At 44.6% G+C, this 17,972-nt stretch overlaps 1 protein-coding gene across 1 annotated transcript in view; it reads left to right on the forward strand.

The window, feature by feature from the left end:
* The first annotated feature begins 1,876 nt into the window (after positions 1-1,876).
* LOC311361924 (latent-transforming growth factor beta-binding protein 2-like) overlaps positions 1,877-17,972 on the forward strand; it is an 87,515-nt gene continuing 71,419 nt past the window's right edge. Inside the window, exons 1-3 of the mRNA XM_084481719.1 lie at positions 1,877-2,425; positions 4,865-4,938; positions 14,126-14,384. Coding sequence (XP_084337845.1) covers positions 1,935-2,425; positions 4,865-4,938; positions 14,126-14,384 — 824 coding nt within the window. The 5' untranslated portion in view covers positions 1,877-1,934. The remainder of the gene's footprint in view (positions 2,426-4,864; positions 4,939-14,125; positions 14,385-17,972) is intronic.

Here is a 17,972-nt window from a genome sequence, read left to right on the forward strand (position 1 = left end):
TACAACAGTAAGGTAGGCCCTCTATAACTGAGACCATCCCGGGCCCTGCCAACCTTGGGATATGGAATGAACCCATTGGACTGTCATAAGACAATTGCACCCCCTCCCCCTTCTCATTATGTTGGGCTGTGGGACCAATGTAATCAGCTGTGGCACACTGCCCGGGCCTCGACCCACACTACACTCCATATACATTTTCCTTTGAAGGTCCGAGACAGAGAGAGAGAGAGAGAGAGAGAGAGAGAGAGAGAGAGAGAGTGTGTAAAGAAGGGCTTGCGTTGAAAAAAATGTCCCAGACGCACGCACGCGACAGAATATACGTAGGTTGAACCTCAAAGTCTTCCTCTGCGAAGCCTGATGGAAGTGGGATGATATTCTGCCCAACAATAACCCCTAATTAAACTGTAATTAGCCGTGCTGAGGCAAACGGCCAGGGGCAGAGACTCACCGCCATATCCGCTGATGTGTGTGTTGGACAGCCCAACAACGAGTGTTGACAGTTCTGGCTGCAGGGGGACCACTCTGATGACAGAGTGGAGTGCATCTCTGTGGCTGGAAGCGGAGAGCCAACCCCTCACTGGGCTGCTTCAGATCTTATGGGAGAGGAGAGGGGGGGAAAAACTGTGTTGTTTCCAGACAGCGATGTGGGAAAGTGATGATGCTGCATGGAGGAGAGAGGAAGATGAATGGGATTTGTTATGTAACCAAACCAGTTTTTGCAAGGTTTCTGATTAGCGTTAACCGTGAGCTTCCCATAAAGTGCAATTTTTATGAGTTACTACTGTTCACACAGACACTGTAAACTGCGAAAGCTTACTATACATCGGAATGCTTAGCTGCAATAATGCAATATTTGACTGGGAACGTGGGCTAATTACCCAAGCAAGCATTATGCACCGAGTTTTGAAAAGGGAAGTGCTTCATGAGGTTTACAGTCATGTTTTATTGTCGGGATGACGAATCTGCAGCTGCTATGCAGTCGTTAATTACAGACATCATACCCGCAAACGCACACAAATAGAATATCCTGCAAAAGTTCAAATTGCGTCAAAGGGTGCTTTCTGTAATCCAAGATTTTACAAGCGTGCAACAGAATCGATTAAAATGTCCAAGTCGAGGCGAGTCATTTATCTGGAAGTGAAATCACGCATGAGCACTTGGGGGAGAGTGTGTGTGTGTGTGTGTGTGTGTGTGTGTGTGTGTGTGTGTGTGTGTGTGTGTGTGTGTGTGTGTGTGTGTGTGTGTGTGTGCGCGCGCGCGCGCGCCCGCGCGCGGTAGTAAATAAAGCAACAACAAGTGGGAGTTTCTTCGTGCTTACGCGAAGAAACTCCCACTTGTCGGTAGTGTGGAGCGAGCACAACCCTTCACAGATATTCCCGGTAACTTCGCATCCAAGGAGGTGGCGGTCACATCCATGGCAGCGAGATTCAAACCCTGCATCTCAAACCCTGCGTCTGCTCCCATCGGGTGGTTAGCCTAGTCGTCCTGCCTTACGAGCCTCCACAGAGTTGTGTTTCTCTCTCTCTGCTGACCGTTTTCCCGGTTTAACCAAAAACAATACTGTGCATTTGGATTAGGTAGAATACCGGTTACCTTTATTGGTTTTATTTTTATTTTGTCCAGAGCGGGAAAAGGCTTTCTTAACTTGGCGCTCGTGCTGTCCCCTTTATGAAGCGCATGCTAATCAAGTCATCCCGCGCAAGCCTCACCTGACGTGATGATGAAGAGCGGTCCAGACGTCGTGCGGTCTCGCGAGGGGATGCCTGCTTGCTGAAGTTTGGGAACAGTTGGGAACGGTTTGGAACAGTTGGGAACAGTTCTTCGCACTTTTTTTTGGAGGGTGTTGTAAACAATTCAGCGCCTTTCTTTTCTTTTGAACTCGCCGTCGACCCCCTTTTTCGCGCGGTGGTTTCCATAACATTTCGCAGTCCAAGATGGACCGCGTTGGCGTCACGTTGTTGATGCTTCTGTCACTGGCGCTGATGCGACTGAGTGACAGCGAGAGACAAGACTCGGCGGGAGGTACGAACGATGCTGCGAGCGCCCCGGCGCTCGTACGGGACCCGCAGTCCAGAGTGAGAAGTCAAGGCCATTTAGCAAAGCAACCTAGTAGTAACCTTAACGTTAACGTTGGCGAAACTTCATCCGAATCGCTCCTCAGCCACCCTGCGCGCGGGACTCCGGAGAACGAGCACGAGCCCGAGCGCGCATCTCTTCTTCCACGAGATAGCCGTAGAAGCAGCAGACACGCGCCCGTGATCAAACCGCGTTCCCCTCACGGGACGGACAACTCCTTCCGGGACGGCTCTGCTCCTGCTCGAGACAGCGCGCCCCGCGCCGCGAGACAGGTCGCCCCCCACTCATCCCAGTACAGGTCCCGCGTCAACCACAGGCAGGCCAGCAGGCACTCAAGACGGCTTGCTGGGTAAGAACAGGACGACCCAGTGGACGTTTGTCTGATGTCTAGAGATGCCACTCTCTTAAGTGCTTTAAAAATGTTCGGATTTTGTTTGTAGACGTATTGTATTGTTCCATCGCAAACTTCCAAGTTAAATGACTTCCATGTTATAAATAACCCCAACGTCACGCAACATGTCCAGTAAAGTGACCCGTGTAGTATTGGCTCAAAGACGAAGTCACTGTAATGTTGCTATTGGTTTTACAAGAAGACCCACTAGCCCAGTTTCAACATCTGTGTCCAACAGAATATCCCCGGGACAACTTCCAGAGTTAAAGCCTAACAAGTAACAGCACCCGAATAATGAAACACTTTTCCACAATGAAAGTTTCTCATGAAATAGACAGAATTGTATATATAGATGCATTCAACCATATCCCCCATATCCATTACATCCTCATATCTATATTCAATGAGAGCATACAGTAGCCTAGCTGTTAATGACCTGGGACTTAAATACGTTTGAAATGATGCTGGACGACAGTTTGCTGCAGGTGTCTTTACCAAAGCGCTGAAGTGGAAATGGGAGATTGATTGGTTTAATCCGATCCCTCGAGCCAAATGCAAATACTCGCTTTTAAAATCTAGTCATGTTCCGTATTGAGTCTGATTTGCCCGAAAGAGGTTCATAGGGTTTTCTTTTTTTAATTTGTGAATCACATATGGGCTAGCAGTTTACATGGAAGGCATTGATTTTGAAAACGTGAGGGTATTAATAGGTCCACTATTTATCAGATGTCGCTGTCAGGGCTGCAAGGGCGATTCAAGAATATTTAAATTCTAACTCTGCGATGTGTTGACCTCTTGCTTTCCCCACCCTTTTCATTGTACGTCAATCTGTAGTGGGCAACTTGAATGCAAACCTTTTATAACTATGAGTATATTCCGATGTACTGTATGTGTATGTAGCATGCATACATACAGGCATGTGTTATAAAAATCAAAAGTATTCTATCATACAAAACTAAGAAATGTTCCATCATACTGTATAATATACTATATTTGCTGTGGTGTAGTGTGAATCCACTTTTCACCATCCAAAATGTACTAGGTGCTGAACAAAATTGCATTATTTTAGTTCAATAAAGATGGTATCACATACATTTTTAGGAACACATACCTGCCGGTAATTTGCAATGTGTTTTGAAACACCCTCCAATGCATTAGCTTGTGGTGAATCATCTGCTGCTTGTTAGTGGGAGTGTGCTGGTGACACATTTCCTCTCGGAGTTCCCACTCTGCTCGTTCATTTACGACAGCCTGAGGGGCTGGCACCGCGCTCCGTTCACCTTTCTTTCCATTCCACTTCACTTTGAAGTCTCACTCTGACACCTGCCAGAGAGTCTATGGATGGATGCTGGGAGCTTCAGAAATAAGGAAGGTGTATCAGGGTTTTTTTTGGAGAAAGTTTTTCTGCTTTCAGTGTCTTTTATGCTGAATGCCCACAGTATATCTGTGTATAAAGAAATAAAGTTAACTAATTATCTGACATTATAATTAGTCTCCACCCTCGAACGTTGGCAACCTCAAACCTTGAACAAAATGGGCTGCACAATAACAGCTCCAGTTCTGGTTGTGTATCTTTTGATGTAGTAGCGCGGTAATGGATGACATTAATCCACAAGCTGGCGTAATGTGTTGGATTTATGCGGTGCTGAGCCTGCCAAGGCTTTTATTTTCACTCAGGTCAAAAGGTCAATACATGTTAGAATCTCCCATCACTGTGAATCTGACTCACTAACCGTAATACCTTGTGAGCAGCTAATGACAAATAGATTTATGCCAGCACTTACCCCCAGTTTGGATTCACTTTTACGCCTAAAGTAGCCCCTTGTATTCCGATATCCCTTTCCCAATGTGCTGGAGCGTAAAACCAACTGGCAACACAATTATGGGTTAAAAAAAAATACATGTAATTGAATCAATCGGTTTTTTCCATCAAATTTCGATCTATAGGCCGCTATGCTCTGTAACGTAGCAGAGATGCAGGGTGTTTAGGGCCTTGCGTGCCTCTGATTATCCGTGCGTGGCGGAGACAACCTTGTAATTGTTATCACATTGGTGTTCCCTGCTGGGAGAGCAGCGACGTGTGGACCCGTCCGTGGGCAGATCGGGTTTCAGGGTATACCCCCAAGAATGATATTGAATCAAATCCACTTAGAGCCAAATCTCGGAGGTGTTGGTTCTGCGGGTCAGACCACATCAGATCAGCGTGGAGCTAAAAACGGTCTCTTAAAAAACACAGAACACAAGGGATCGAAGCCATCTGTTATGCTAGGAGGTCACTGCTCGCTCTAATGTAATATGAGGATATGTTATGCGTTGAGCAAGTTAACCCAAAGCAATATTGTGTGTATTTATCTCCACTCATGTGTGTTGTATAAATGTGTCTCCTCTCCTGGGCAGGCCTAACGTGTGTGGAGGTCAGCAGTGTTGCTCTGGATGGGCCCTGGCCCCAGGAACCAATCGCTGTATAAAACGTGAGTACAATCCTCCTCTGTCAAGCTCCAACATGGCAGTCAATGTTTGAGGTTTTTTGGTGCATGTGCAAGGTTGTTTTTTTCTCTCTGTTGCACACGCTTTTGTTGTCTCTTAAACTCAGCGCGTATAGCAAACACTTGGAAGAGGTCTGGAAGCAATTCGGCCAAACCAGAAGAGAGAGACACCTCACTGGGTTGGTGGAGCCCATTGTGACTCATAAAGAAAGCAGAACGTTGAAGCCTTAAAACACAGAATAATGTAGGAAATGGCTCCTAATGGCTGTAGTGTAATGCAGAGTTGCTCTGGGGAAAAAATCTTCCCATGGTGTTATTGCCCTGGAGTCATGTTTTGCTCAGTTCATGTGAGATCCTAGCAGGGTAATGACCAACTCTTAGCACTTGGCTCTCCTCCTCCTTTAACAAGTAGAGCCCTTCATTACGGGTGGAACTGTTGCCTTTTTTATTTGACCACAGCAATACTAGAGACCTTAATTGCCACTTAATTAAAAGTGGGAATGGCGTAAATGAATAATTGGGCACTTTTTAAGAGTGCAGCCTCAAGAAAGCTTAAAAGGGAACTCTGGGTGAAGGCTTCTGTATTTGGAAGCTGTGTAGGGGGTCTAAACCAGCTGTGATTTAAATTGCCTATTTATATGTAGAATGTGCGTGTACTTATACGCACACTGAGGTCAAAGCTCTATTTGCTGACGACTGCATGATCCATTAAATGTTGTTGACTACCGTATTTTGTTGCATACTGAAATAACACGTTAGAATCTGAGCTATTTAAACAATCCTTTCTTTTTACGAGCTTGGCATTTGAAACCCACACTGCCACTGGCGGTATGGTGCAGATAAGTGCTTCTCCCTTTAGCTTTCAGTGCCTTTCTGTGTGTGTGCCTATCTCATGGACACAACAAAACCCAGGCCGAAACACACCGAGTAAGTTCTGATACACTACACATAGAAACATTAGCTTTAGCTGAAACATCAAGTCCCTCAACCGAAAGGACTTTATCTCCCATGCCAACTGATAAGTGGTCCTGGCGACCTTCTCTTTACGTTATACCCGGCCAGGGCTTGCAGCCGTCTGCTTTCTCTCAAGTCCCAGCTAAAGACACCCTTACTAATGTGTAAATTACACATAACATTCAGTAGTTTGCCAAATACTTTGGCTGGGCCAGAAGGTAACAGGTCCTATCTAATGTAGCTTTGTTAAACAGAACACATCTGAGGAGCAAGCCGCTCCTCAATCCAACCATCTGGAGCCTCTTACTGCACATAACCTCCACCCGGATTTACTGTGGTCTCATCAGCTGAGTAAATCCTCTGTCCGACTCCTGGAGCCCTAGGGTTAACCAGGTGCCACCCAAGACCCTCACCATGACTCAGAGGGTAACTCTGACACGGTAGACCACCACAGAGATCCAAATATCCACACAATCCCGTTCACTGTCCAGACCCCAGCGGCAGGTAGGTTTATAAGGTCATGGCGGCATGAGCAAACTTGTTTATGGTGCTGAGGGAGGGTGGGGGGGGGGGGGGGGGGGGAGTGAGAGGAAGAAACCTGTTGACTGGGGAGTGAGAAACACATCAAGAACTATGCCTGGGAAATTCCTCATGAAAGGATTTAAGTAACGTCTAGTATGAAAAGTGTCAGCTGCAGACTTCACCAACAACGCTGGATTAAGTGTCAGAGCTGAGTTATGGCTCTAATAACAATACTGCCTTGTTCGATTAGGTTGAACAAATATGTGACAGGAATTGGTTTGTAAGTGGTGCGGGGTGCACCTTAGTTAGCAATGTGTTTATGGAGAGGTCTGTGTCTGGGTCACTTGTTGGACTGGTTCACAGATTGTTTTCTGGCTAATGGGTTTCGCCAAGCCGTGGTGTGTCTGGCGCAGACTCACCCTATGTTCTTTCCACCCTCAGGACGGATGTTTTCCAGACTTGTTTATCTGTATATTCAAGCAAATCCCATGTGCTGGAAATACTTGATGTTTGTTTGATAGAACATTTTGAAATACAGATGATAGAACATTCTGTGTTCGAACACTGCATCCTGTTTATTTGTTTTCCCGTTGATGTTCGCCCAACTTAATTTGAAGGGAAGGGCCATGATGACCCGTACAAATGTTGTCACTTGGTGGGTAGACAAGTATTTTCAAGTAAATAAGTTTGGTTTGGGGATTGCCAGCAGCCATAGCAAAAAACCTTGTTGATGGGTGTGTGATGGTTGACTGCATTAGACCTGCAGTCTGTCGTTGACACATTGAAGGCGTTGCTTCACCACAGCGTTGTTGGGTTTTGGCCATGCAATTGAACCCAACTGAACGCTTAACATGGAAGAATGTTTTCTCTGAAATTCGTATGGTTATGTTTGCTGTTTCTATGTCTGCTGAGGTCAAACACTTGAAGTAACTATTAAAACAGTATGGCTATGAAGATGGTGGTGGTGGGTGTATTTCTTCCGTACCCACTGTTTATTGGTAGGATCATTATTTAAAAGTAATAAGGTGAATGTGTTCAATAATGTATGCTGATGATTATATTTTAAATGATTTGATGTAAAATGTTGTATTGAAATCTATTCAGACTTTTTTGTGGATTGTCATTCGTGGTGTCAGTATGGTTTAGTTATATGATATAATTATTAAATTTTTGGTGGTTTATTGGGAATCTTATGAAACTACATTACCAATACCTGTACTTACCAAAATACAAGTTCTTTCTTCAGATGAATATATATATTTGGATCATATTCGACTGGTCTATTCATGTATTGTCATCGATTCAAGTATTAAAAACTAGCTAAACCAACATCCACACATGTAGTGTTATAGGGTTTAGAACTGTTTCTATATCAAACAAGGTCATTTGTATGGCCCAGGCCTCCCAGAGTCACTATTTATCAGTGTCACCTAGGAATCTTACGGCCATTCTCTTGGTCATATAGGTACCATGTAACAAAAAGGTGCGTAGCCTACTACACAGAAAATACATATCTCAACGGAGGTCTAATCCCCAACAGTACAAACGGCAGCTGGCTTTCATCTGCAGAGCTCGTAAAATCCCAGATTTTTTGGGGGGGGCTGAAAATGAATGTAACCACACTGTACTTCACAACATTTTGGCAAAGCTATACGGTACTGCACTTATCACACATGGCAACATGATGCAAGTATAGGCAACACTGGGAGCGTGACCCCGGAGAAAGGCACGCACATGGCTCTTGATTGAAGCCCAATACAGACTCTGAGAGAGCAGATGAAGGGTGCATCATTCACAAGGTGGAATAAAGTCATTTTCAGTCTCTTAAGCAGTCATTGACTGACAGAGTTAAACGCCATGGAGAGCGGAGTTTCTTTTTGATTGTTTTCCAGTTTTCTTTGGCCCGTTGTGCTGCCCAGGGCCTCATCCAACCCCTGAAATAACTTCTCAGAATGGCTGCCCCTTTCTCCCTAACTTGCAGCAATACAAGCTAAGTCTTGCCTCCTTTCTAAACAACAATATTGAGGGTTTAGGCTGTGCCTTCAGTTATATCCTATTACCAGGGAGGTGATTAGTTTACTCTTTGAGTATTCACCATGCACCACAACATTTGAAAGTGACCTAATTTTACATTATTAAAGCCATATAAAACCTCTACATAACAACCGATTTTATTGTTAAAATTCGATTCATTCTCCTTTCAACTCTACATGTTTAACCAAAGTTTGTTAATTTTACCAAGATTGGAGACAGGATAAGGGTTGGGGTCTATTAAGCTTTGGTGTTTGGTGTGAGATATAGTACACATTACAAAACCTTCATCTAACTTCAACATGTGTCTTGCAGCTGGTACAGGATCTGTGAGCATTTTGTCGGCTCCGAATCAGCACCTAGGAAAGGCTTCCATCATTGTGTAATGGATCCAAGGTGCTACATTTCTGCTTTTTGATAACCTTTCCCATCTAGCAGAAGATAAAACAACCAAAACATGTGTAACAAATTGGAGTTCTTTTTTGGGGGGATTTCGGCTGTCGTTACCTTACAGCCCTTTATTACCCTGCTCCAATCGTGTAACAATGTCATAGGAATATTGAACAGGATTGATGGCAATCTGATGGCATAGTAATATCAAAGCTCAGTAGCAAGGGGTATTTTATTCATGCATGTCATATAGTCTCTGTTCCCCATTTACCATTAAATAATCTCTAATGGTGTTTTCGCTCAAGGTGCTATAGTTAACTATGCCCTACATATGTTTGCAGTAGTTTAGAAGAGGTATAAAGAAAACATTCTGTTTCTCAGATGTTTTTAAGTATCTTCTGCATTGTTGGTGGTATTGTTGAGTCATGGTTGGAGGGAGCGATTGACGGCCATGCGCTGTGTACATGAAGCATGTGAGTATGTTATGGTGCCAGGGGTCAGAGGTCAGAGTATTGCTCTTGCAGGCAGCTTGGAGAGATTTACGGGCCATTAGAGGAAGCCTGTAATCAATACACGCAATTGTCCCAGAGTCCGTCATTACAGCAGACAACAGGCGGTTCGGTCTCAATTTGTCTTCTGGAACCAGGAGTGCTGCCTCCTCCGCTCCAGCTGTTGTGTTTGTGGGCTAAAACTCTCCTCCGCCACATGTTTTTCTAATTGCTACCATGGATGAGTGAGCATGAGTTACTGCTTTGACCCTACTGGTGTCTTCCTGTAGCGCAGCTCACCTGCTCACCTCGGTGTACACAACACACCGCTCTGGCTGTGGCGACGTGGCACTTGGTACCGACTGTCAAACCTCCCGAGCTTTAAAACATATATTCTTGAGTGGCACACGGCCTGATTGTTTATCTTGATTTTTCAACTCATGTAATGATGCATGCTGCTGTCAATGGCTCTCAACACTCTCTGAGATTTGCAAGACCAGACTTGACTGACACTTCCAGAGCAACACCTTCAGTGACCCCTCCCTTCCCCCCGGTCACACACTCATTCACCCATATCCATATAATATATATTATCACCCCTCTTGCCTCAGGCCATGTGGAAGCTGTTGGGCTCGGCGGGACAGGGTTTGTGGGTTTTTGGTGAATGCAAGAAGTCAGATTTACAAGTTGCGGGCAAACGCAGCGCCCCATCATGTTACTCATTTGAAGCTCAATGTAGGAGTTTGGGGGCACAGTAGAGGCACAGTATAGCATGGCTAAAATGTACGCAGTTGCATGGGTCAGCTGTAGGTCAACCAAAGCTCCTCAAAGAGATTAGATGGCACTTTATAGGAAGGAAACCCACATGGTGGAAAAATGCTAATGTGTGACAGGGGCACCTTCATTTTGTTGTTGGTTGTAAGTTGAATACTCAAAAGATATGCCACAAAGAAAAAAGAAAGAATCTCAAACAGTAAAAGGATATTTTTTTATATATATAAATCAAATAAGATGCACGCTCGCTCCATTGGAAGAATAAGCACATGAAAGCAGTTGTCACTAACCCAAATCCTACCCATTATGGGCATCAGCCAGATGCTACTACTATCTACATGAACTTAATTTCAATGTTTACTCAAATATTAAATCACAAAATTAGGCTAGGGAGTACACACATACACTACCACTGTGTTTGTACTCTGGCAGAAGTGTTTGTTGGGCAATTATGACCTCTTTATCATAACTCCAGTGACATTTAGCTATCTGTGCTTCTACTCAACTTCCTGCCTCTCTGTTTCTGAAAGGTCCCTCAGTCAAATCTTGTGTCATATTCCCCTGAACTCCCCAACATGGCTCCCCATTCCTCTAAATCACATAATGGGGCATAACCTGCCCTCTCTCCTCTCGAGATGATCCCGATTAGACTGTCATTATTATAATATTATTTTCAAAAAGGGTTTTAATATCTAGTTAGCTCGGGCAGTACTGTTGACCTGCGTAACTGAAGATTTTAATACGTGTTTAAGTTATGTGAACTATTTGGTTTCAAGTCTCCCCTGGCTGGATAAAAAGGTTGTAAAAGTCTGATGGGTTGGATTACATGGAGGCAGGGGGAGAAAGGGGAGGTATCTCTGGTGAATTGTAATGGAATAAAGACCACTTAGATGGGAATAAGGGCTTAGTGCGCTGATGTTATGAAGAGTGGGTGGTTTTCTGTTATATACACAGTCCCAATCCTGGTATTTCAGGTACCTCCAGTCCATGGGGGAAACACAACACAGCTCCATGTGTGGTTTTATGTATGATAAACTTGCATGCATAGTCAATATGGGATTGGGATAACACCAATGTCAATGTTCTCGTCACTTAATGGATATGTATTGTTTTTGAGGGTCTTTTCGGCTGCCATCGGCTTTGTGATGTAGTTGCTTTTGTTTTTCTGCGATGATGTCCAATGATTACCTAAAGTTACTTTGGTACAACATAATCCTCCTTTCCATTTGTTTTCTCGAACACTTTATTTGGAAATGTTCTAATTCAGGGTAAGGCTTTTTCGTGGTCTTTGTTACGAGCCATGTAACAATGGCCTAATAGCTTTCACTTTTTGGATGACCAGACCTGGCACAACTCTGGAAAACTGGGGCAGTAGGTCTCAGCCATAATTGAGAATGAAGTGGCAATGCCCGGAATGTTTTCTATTTCCTTCCCCTTTTATTTATGGCAAAATTTTGTTTTATTATTAGTCCCGGAACGTGTATAATGACGCATATTTGTCGAAATGAATGGAATGTGAGGCAATTAGTTTTAATGATGTGCAAGACAAATCTGCACAACAGCAATTACTACCACAATGTGTTCACCAGGGCAGAGGCAGAGCCCAGAGACGGGACAGGAGAGTGACTCTCTGCCACGGCAACTCAAGATGGCTACCGTATGAAAACGGCAAAATAGGCAAGATGGTTAGGGTCAGTTAGGGTCAGGAACAACTAGTTACCGGCCCTTTCACTGTGGCTAACAACTTACATGGGCCGTGTTTGGTTTCATCAAAGCTGATTTAATAAGGGTCAAAACATCTCAGTGTAGGAACACATACCCCTCCCTGTCTGAAATCAGGGTCTTCATTTATTGAGTTGTCTACGTCTAATTTCTTGTATTATTTTTCTCGATGAACATTTCTTGGAGGTTTTATTACTTGGGTTATCGGTCCATTAGGCTATTGGACCGATTGATGCATAATAGACCAAATTGAGGTTGAGCAGACTGCAGACAAGGCAGTGGCCCCAAGCCAAGCTCTGCTCCAGTTGGGTCAGGGAGTTCCCATCTGCAAGCAGCTTATATGACTTCTCTAGCACGTATTGATAAAAGACCGTAGTCCATGGTTCACCACAGAACACGAGCCCGGTGTAATTCTATGTTTTTGTGTCGAAGACCCAGATTATGTGACCAAAAGCTGATCACGATCGTTGGCTGTCTGGCAAACACCGCATAGACACTTACCTTCGGCGCCGTAGACTTCCACTTCGGTCCAAAAGCACATTTCAAACAAGCCACAGACTCATCCTGTTGATCTTAGCGAGAAGACTCCATCTTTTGGAGTTCCCGAGGCATCCCTGAGGCAACTGGGTAAAAGCGACAGCAAGGCTGATTTATGCAGAGTTTTTTAGTTGGTTTGACTTAACTTCTTGACAACAACGGTTCTCTACAGCATGCAGAGACTGTTTATCTCCTGATTGCTAGGCAGCCCAGGCAACCTGCTCCTTCTCAGCTCCTCTGGGACGTCTTCAGTAAGTAAGACACAGACATATGCTGAATGAGTCCCTCAAACAGGCCTGCTTGAATGTGTAAGATCAGTTGCTAAGGCTTTAATCAGGTTTTAATGGGAAAAGATGTTCGGCTTATTCTCAATTTGAACTTTTTCTTTTTTTTCACTTTTAATTTAGACTTAATGTGAGCGGTGATTTAATGTTTTTTAAATGGAGGCACTATGCAAAAGAAAATGAGCTACAATACATACACCATAACAGAGCATATGGCTTTGATTGTCAGTTATTCATGGGAAAGTTTGCAATGTTAAAACACAATGGTCAAAAAACAAGAAATGTAAAAGTATGTCAGCAGCCAAACCCATGATGACTGCATCGCGGGTTCGGAGCTCATATTTTCCTGCCTTCAGCTTGCTCTGTGTTTCAGTCCACAAAGCGTCAGTGTATCTCCAGGGTCCATTCTTTGCTTTCACTCCAGAACCGAATGCAAGACAAAGTGGCCCCGAAGTCTGAATCATCTCTAGCAACAGGAAGGGGCGCAGAGGTTCGGGGCCTATTCGCCGCCTGTGGGGCCCTCTGAAAACCCGCTCTGCAAACTGCCAAGGGTTGTGGCAGCCTTCCTGCCTGCTATCTGTCAGGGTGTCCAGGGCATCTGTGTCAATAGCATTCCACAGGCCTGTTGACAGACCCCCGTTGTTTACATTAGCCACCGCGGACTAGTGACCTAATTTACTGTCTAAGGACAATGTCGTAAATCCTGAGGTGCCATCCATTACATATACACGTGTCAAAAAGTGAAAAGCCTGTTTTCTTTCAAATGGCATGCCACAAATCTTCCGTTACTGTTCAAGGGGGCTGGGGAGGAAGTGATGGTGTTAGCGCTGAGGGGATGGATAGGAGTATTTTGCTATTACCATGACATCACCTCAAGCCTTATTCAGACGTTGATATTTGTTGGAGGTTTTGCCTTTCCAACTTTTACAACTTCCATAGAGGAAGTTGCAGATGTCCTGTTAGACTCTGTAGTCTTGTTGTTTATACAGGTTGCTCTGTTCAGTGACCTTCTACCGATATATAATGCTCCCTGTGCTACCATGAGGGTACATAATCAGATTGTAGCTAGGTATGTCTGGCAAAATAACACAAAAATGCCAGCAAAGCTATCCTGAGCTATGAAGCTTGAGAAGGCTTTACCTCAGCGAGACATTGGATAAGGGGTTTCATGTAAGTGATCACATACATTGAGTCTAAACAAGCCAGTCAAGGGCTTTTGAAAATGTAACGTGATGGGCCTCCGGGCCTACAACTGCATTGTAGGGAACAGAAGCCTTGTTCCCCCCACTGAATCTGGGGCCGAGAAGACTAATGCTCCTCCTTGATTCAATCATCACAAAGTGAACCGTGGTGCAGAGGCTACGAAAAGGCCTCGTCGGTCCCCCACGTGCGTTGACTTGACCCGATGAACCACTCACCCCGCCCCCCCCCCCACTGTGCCTCTCTCTCTCCCCTTGCTCTCCTCTCCAGCTGACTGCCAGCCACCCTGCCTGAACCGAGGCTCCTGCAGCCGGCCCCACACCTGTGTGTGTCGCTCGGGCTTCCAGGGGGCCCGCTGCGAGGAGGTCACCCCGGAGCAGGTGTACATCCGCGACGGCGGGGCCCTGCGACGTGTCAAGCCTGGCACCAACCCCTTCCAGAAGGACCAGGCGCGGAGGAGGCCCGCCGAGAGGCAGGCCCCGGATTCGGCTCGAGCCCGGAGCCCCACCAAGGCCCCTCTCCACACTGCGTAAGTGTCCGCCCTTGGCCTGTTCTTATCTGCAAAGCAAACAGGGATTTTTATTAAGTTGTGTGTTATCAGATCAAAAAGGTTTAAATAACAAGAGAGATAGGGACAGCCATACCACGTGTCAATTTTTCATGCTGTTTTTCTTGGTTCAACATCGAAAAGGAGTCATATTCCGTCATTGAAGCTTACTAGGTGCGTTAAATCACTCATTGATAATTTTAATTGAATACTGATGTAGCGCTTCGTGAACACTGATAAAGTTGGTGAACACTAAGTCACTGATAAAGACAGTATAGGGAGGTATCAGGTCAGTGACTGAAAGGCTGCACACTAATGAAGAGGTATTCTTTTTTAGAAAAACCTGGTAGATATAGATTGCATCCGTGCCCCCTGTGCCCCCATTTTGTTCGTACTAAAACGGCATGCTAGGTGACCACAGCTGCATACTTCATGCTTTGGGTCTGATGTCATGGTACTGTGATATAAATCTTGATTTACCATAGAATCCGACCACGGAAAACCAATCCATTCAGTTTATGAACTTGATTCTCATAGAAATGGATTCCAATTCTTACAAAATAGATTTTTTTAAATCAAAATTCTGGAGGAAGTCGTGTTGAATTCTAGATCTGACATTTATTACATTTTAATATTATTATTCTAGTAAACATTTTTGTTGGGAACGAAAATATTAAGCTATTCAGCATTACCTAAGTAAATAGTCAGCTAATGTGAATTGTGCCATTGTTAACTGTAGCCAAGAGTGTAGCTTCCACTTCCATTCATTAAAAGCCATGCTTCAAAACTCATTCAGTTAAAAATCAATCCATCTCAAATGGAGGAAACAACTTTTCCCTATGCCAGACAGTGGTCTTAAATCATTTAACACCATACACAAAGTACATGCTTTGCACAGATGCATTTGCAAATATGTTCTCCCATAATGGATTATTTCACGTAAATATTTTCCTATACATGATTCAGAGTCTACTGAGTGAAATATCCAAGACTGCTAATTGGACAGCCTCATAGCTCTCAGTCTGGCCTGAGCAGCGTTCTATTTTTCCACAATATTTTCTCAGCATGCTACAATAATTTCCCCATCGCCTTGAATTGCCAAGACCAGCGTTTATTCAAAATATATTTGATTGAATGTTTTTAATGGCAGCAACCACAAGCTCTCATCAAGAGTGTTGTAAATGATAGTTTCCTGTAAGTGTTGTTACGGATCGCCATTAATGGCTTATCTTGTCAACTGGATCCATGGCGAACTCTCTGTGCCTCTTCCAATCTGCTCACAGTTAGTGACACAGTTTAAGTGTCCTCATTTGTTGAGGAACTGAGGTCACCTATTGATTTCCGTGCAGCCAGTTTTGTCATCTGCACAGCGTCTCTGCAGGAACGCGTATGATTTATTGCGTTTCCGCTGACGTTTATGGTTGCAACTCAGACTAATTGTGCTCAATGTCATGGATGTCGTTACTTCACGCTGTGCTTCTGCTGGGTCATGTGGAGGTATCCTGGCAGTGGGCCTGTTGTGGCATAGAGAAGGCGCATACTATAAATGTAAGTATATTCAGAAGGATCCAGGAGATGTTATTTTATAGCCGCAGTACATTCCTTCAAATTTATAATCATATCAAGATTTAGAAAAGGAAACTAGGACTGTACCACGCGTGCATATGATTCAGTTCAATTGATTCATGGCGTACATTGCTGTGTCCTGACTCACCGATCTGGGCACATTCAAAGAAATAAAATGGCAGGTTTGGACACGGTTTGCGGAAAGGCCAACATTGTTCTCGAGTCACACATGGCCCAAGTATTTCTGATCCAATGATGCAGAATAACTGGCTTTAGCAGGTGTCAAGTTGAAGACGAGCCATTTCCCTCTGCCAGAGCGCCAGATCTCTGAGGCCCTCAGCTCCGACTAATCCAATTACTGCTAAAGGTAGCCAAGTAGGACCCACACGTGTCTGAATCGCCAGAACAATCGCAGTTCAAACCTAAGTCCAACCTACATCCAAATGTCCTCAGATGCATTATTTCGAGGCTCTTTAAGGAGCTGTCTCTTAGTCTTTCCTTCCAAGGCAAATATTTTCATCATATAATATCTCATTCAATTATTGTGTAATGCACATACACTCCAGTCCAGACAACTGCTGCTAACGCTGAACATTGGGTTGGCTCGGAGCATCCAAGGGGAGGGATGGCGTTATTACAATGGGGTGCTAGTCTTGGTTTCGGGTAACACCAAATGGCTTCCCCTGCCAAGGCCGGAGAAGCAGTATAAGAGGTCAGGAGAGAGCAATAGAGAGACTTAGACCAGCAGCAGACGGACAGTAAGACAGCTGTGGATGAGATCCTGAAGAGTTTCAAAAGATTAAATGTTCAAGGTTATTTAACTTTGCTCAGGCATACAGGCGGCCACGTGAAAACGATTAGCAACACTCACAGACATCTGCACGACGAAGACATTGCAAAAAGATAGCAAGCCGGGCGGACAAATAAATTGCGACTTCCCACACAGACACTTCTCTTGACTCTGGTTGAGATGATGTAAGTGCCTGCATGCGAACATCGACTTGATAATAACTCTTATGAAATATTATAAAAGCAGTTTGGGAAAGCAGTGAAAAAGGTTTGTAGGGTAAAAAGGTTGAGGATGGATGGAAGGAGAACTACAGGAGGGAGGAAGACAAAACAATAACAGCAGAAAGCCAGCCAGGCCTTTCAAAAAAAAAAAAGTGTTTCCGATTCCAAAAGGGGATTATGGCCCGAGGACTTGGCCGTCTGTCTGGAGCAACACAGACAAACAGCCTGCTGTCCAGACCCACCGCTTGGCCTCCAGTATCTAGCTCTGCCTACTTAAATAAGGGCCACGCTGATGAGCTGTGTGTGTGTGTGTGTGTGTGTGTGTGTGTGTGTGTGTGTGTGTGTGTGTGTGTGTGTGTGTGTGTGTGTGTGTGTGTGTGTGTGTGTGTGTGTGTGTGTGTGTGTGTGTGTGTGTGCGGGCGTACGTGCATGTGGCAGAGCAGAGGAGAAAAACACCTACTGTAGTTTTCATAGCTTGTTAACACTCCTAGAGAGAACCCTGGGAAGTCGTAAAAAACAAGTCTCGCATTATCTGCTGTTTGAACTCTATTACTATTACTCTATCACTATTTACTTGATGCCAGTGTATAAAGGATCAACTGTGGACTTTGTTTTCCCTGTTGGAAAGGTTCGCTCCTTCCCTTGTGCTGTACATCTTATGCCTCGAAAGACACCCGCTAATCCTACTCAATGGATCCTGAATCAATCCTAAATCCATCCCAGCATATTTATAGACCGCAGCACGAGTCCTGAGGCAGAGACGGGATGGACATAGCAGATGAACCGCATTCATTACTCAAGAGTCCTGAACATGGGAACTGCTGAATCCCAATCCTGTCTCTTCTTTAATCACAGAGCGTCTTCCACCTTACTTTGCGGTGTCAGATACAGAGGTCCAGCCAGTGGGCCGGCAGCCCAGCGATTGCGTCTTCTCTGAGACTTCCTGCCCCCCCCCCCCCAGTACCACCAACTGTCTTGCTGCTATGAAAGAAG

The sequence above is a fragment of the Micromesistius poutassou genome (genome assembly GCF_964030765.1).
Source record: "Micromesistius poutassou genome assembly, chromosome: 17".
NCBI classification, from domain to species: domain Eukaryota; kingdom Metazoa; phylum Chordata; class Actinopteri; order Gadiformes; family Gadidae; genus Micromesistius; species Micromesistius poutassou.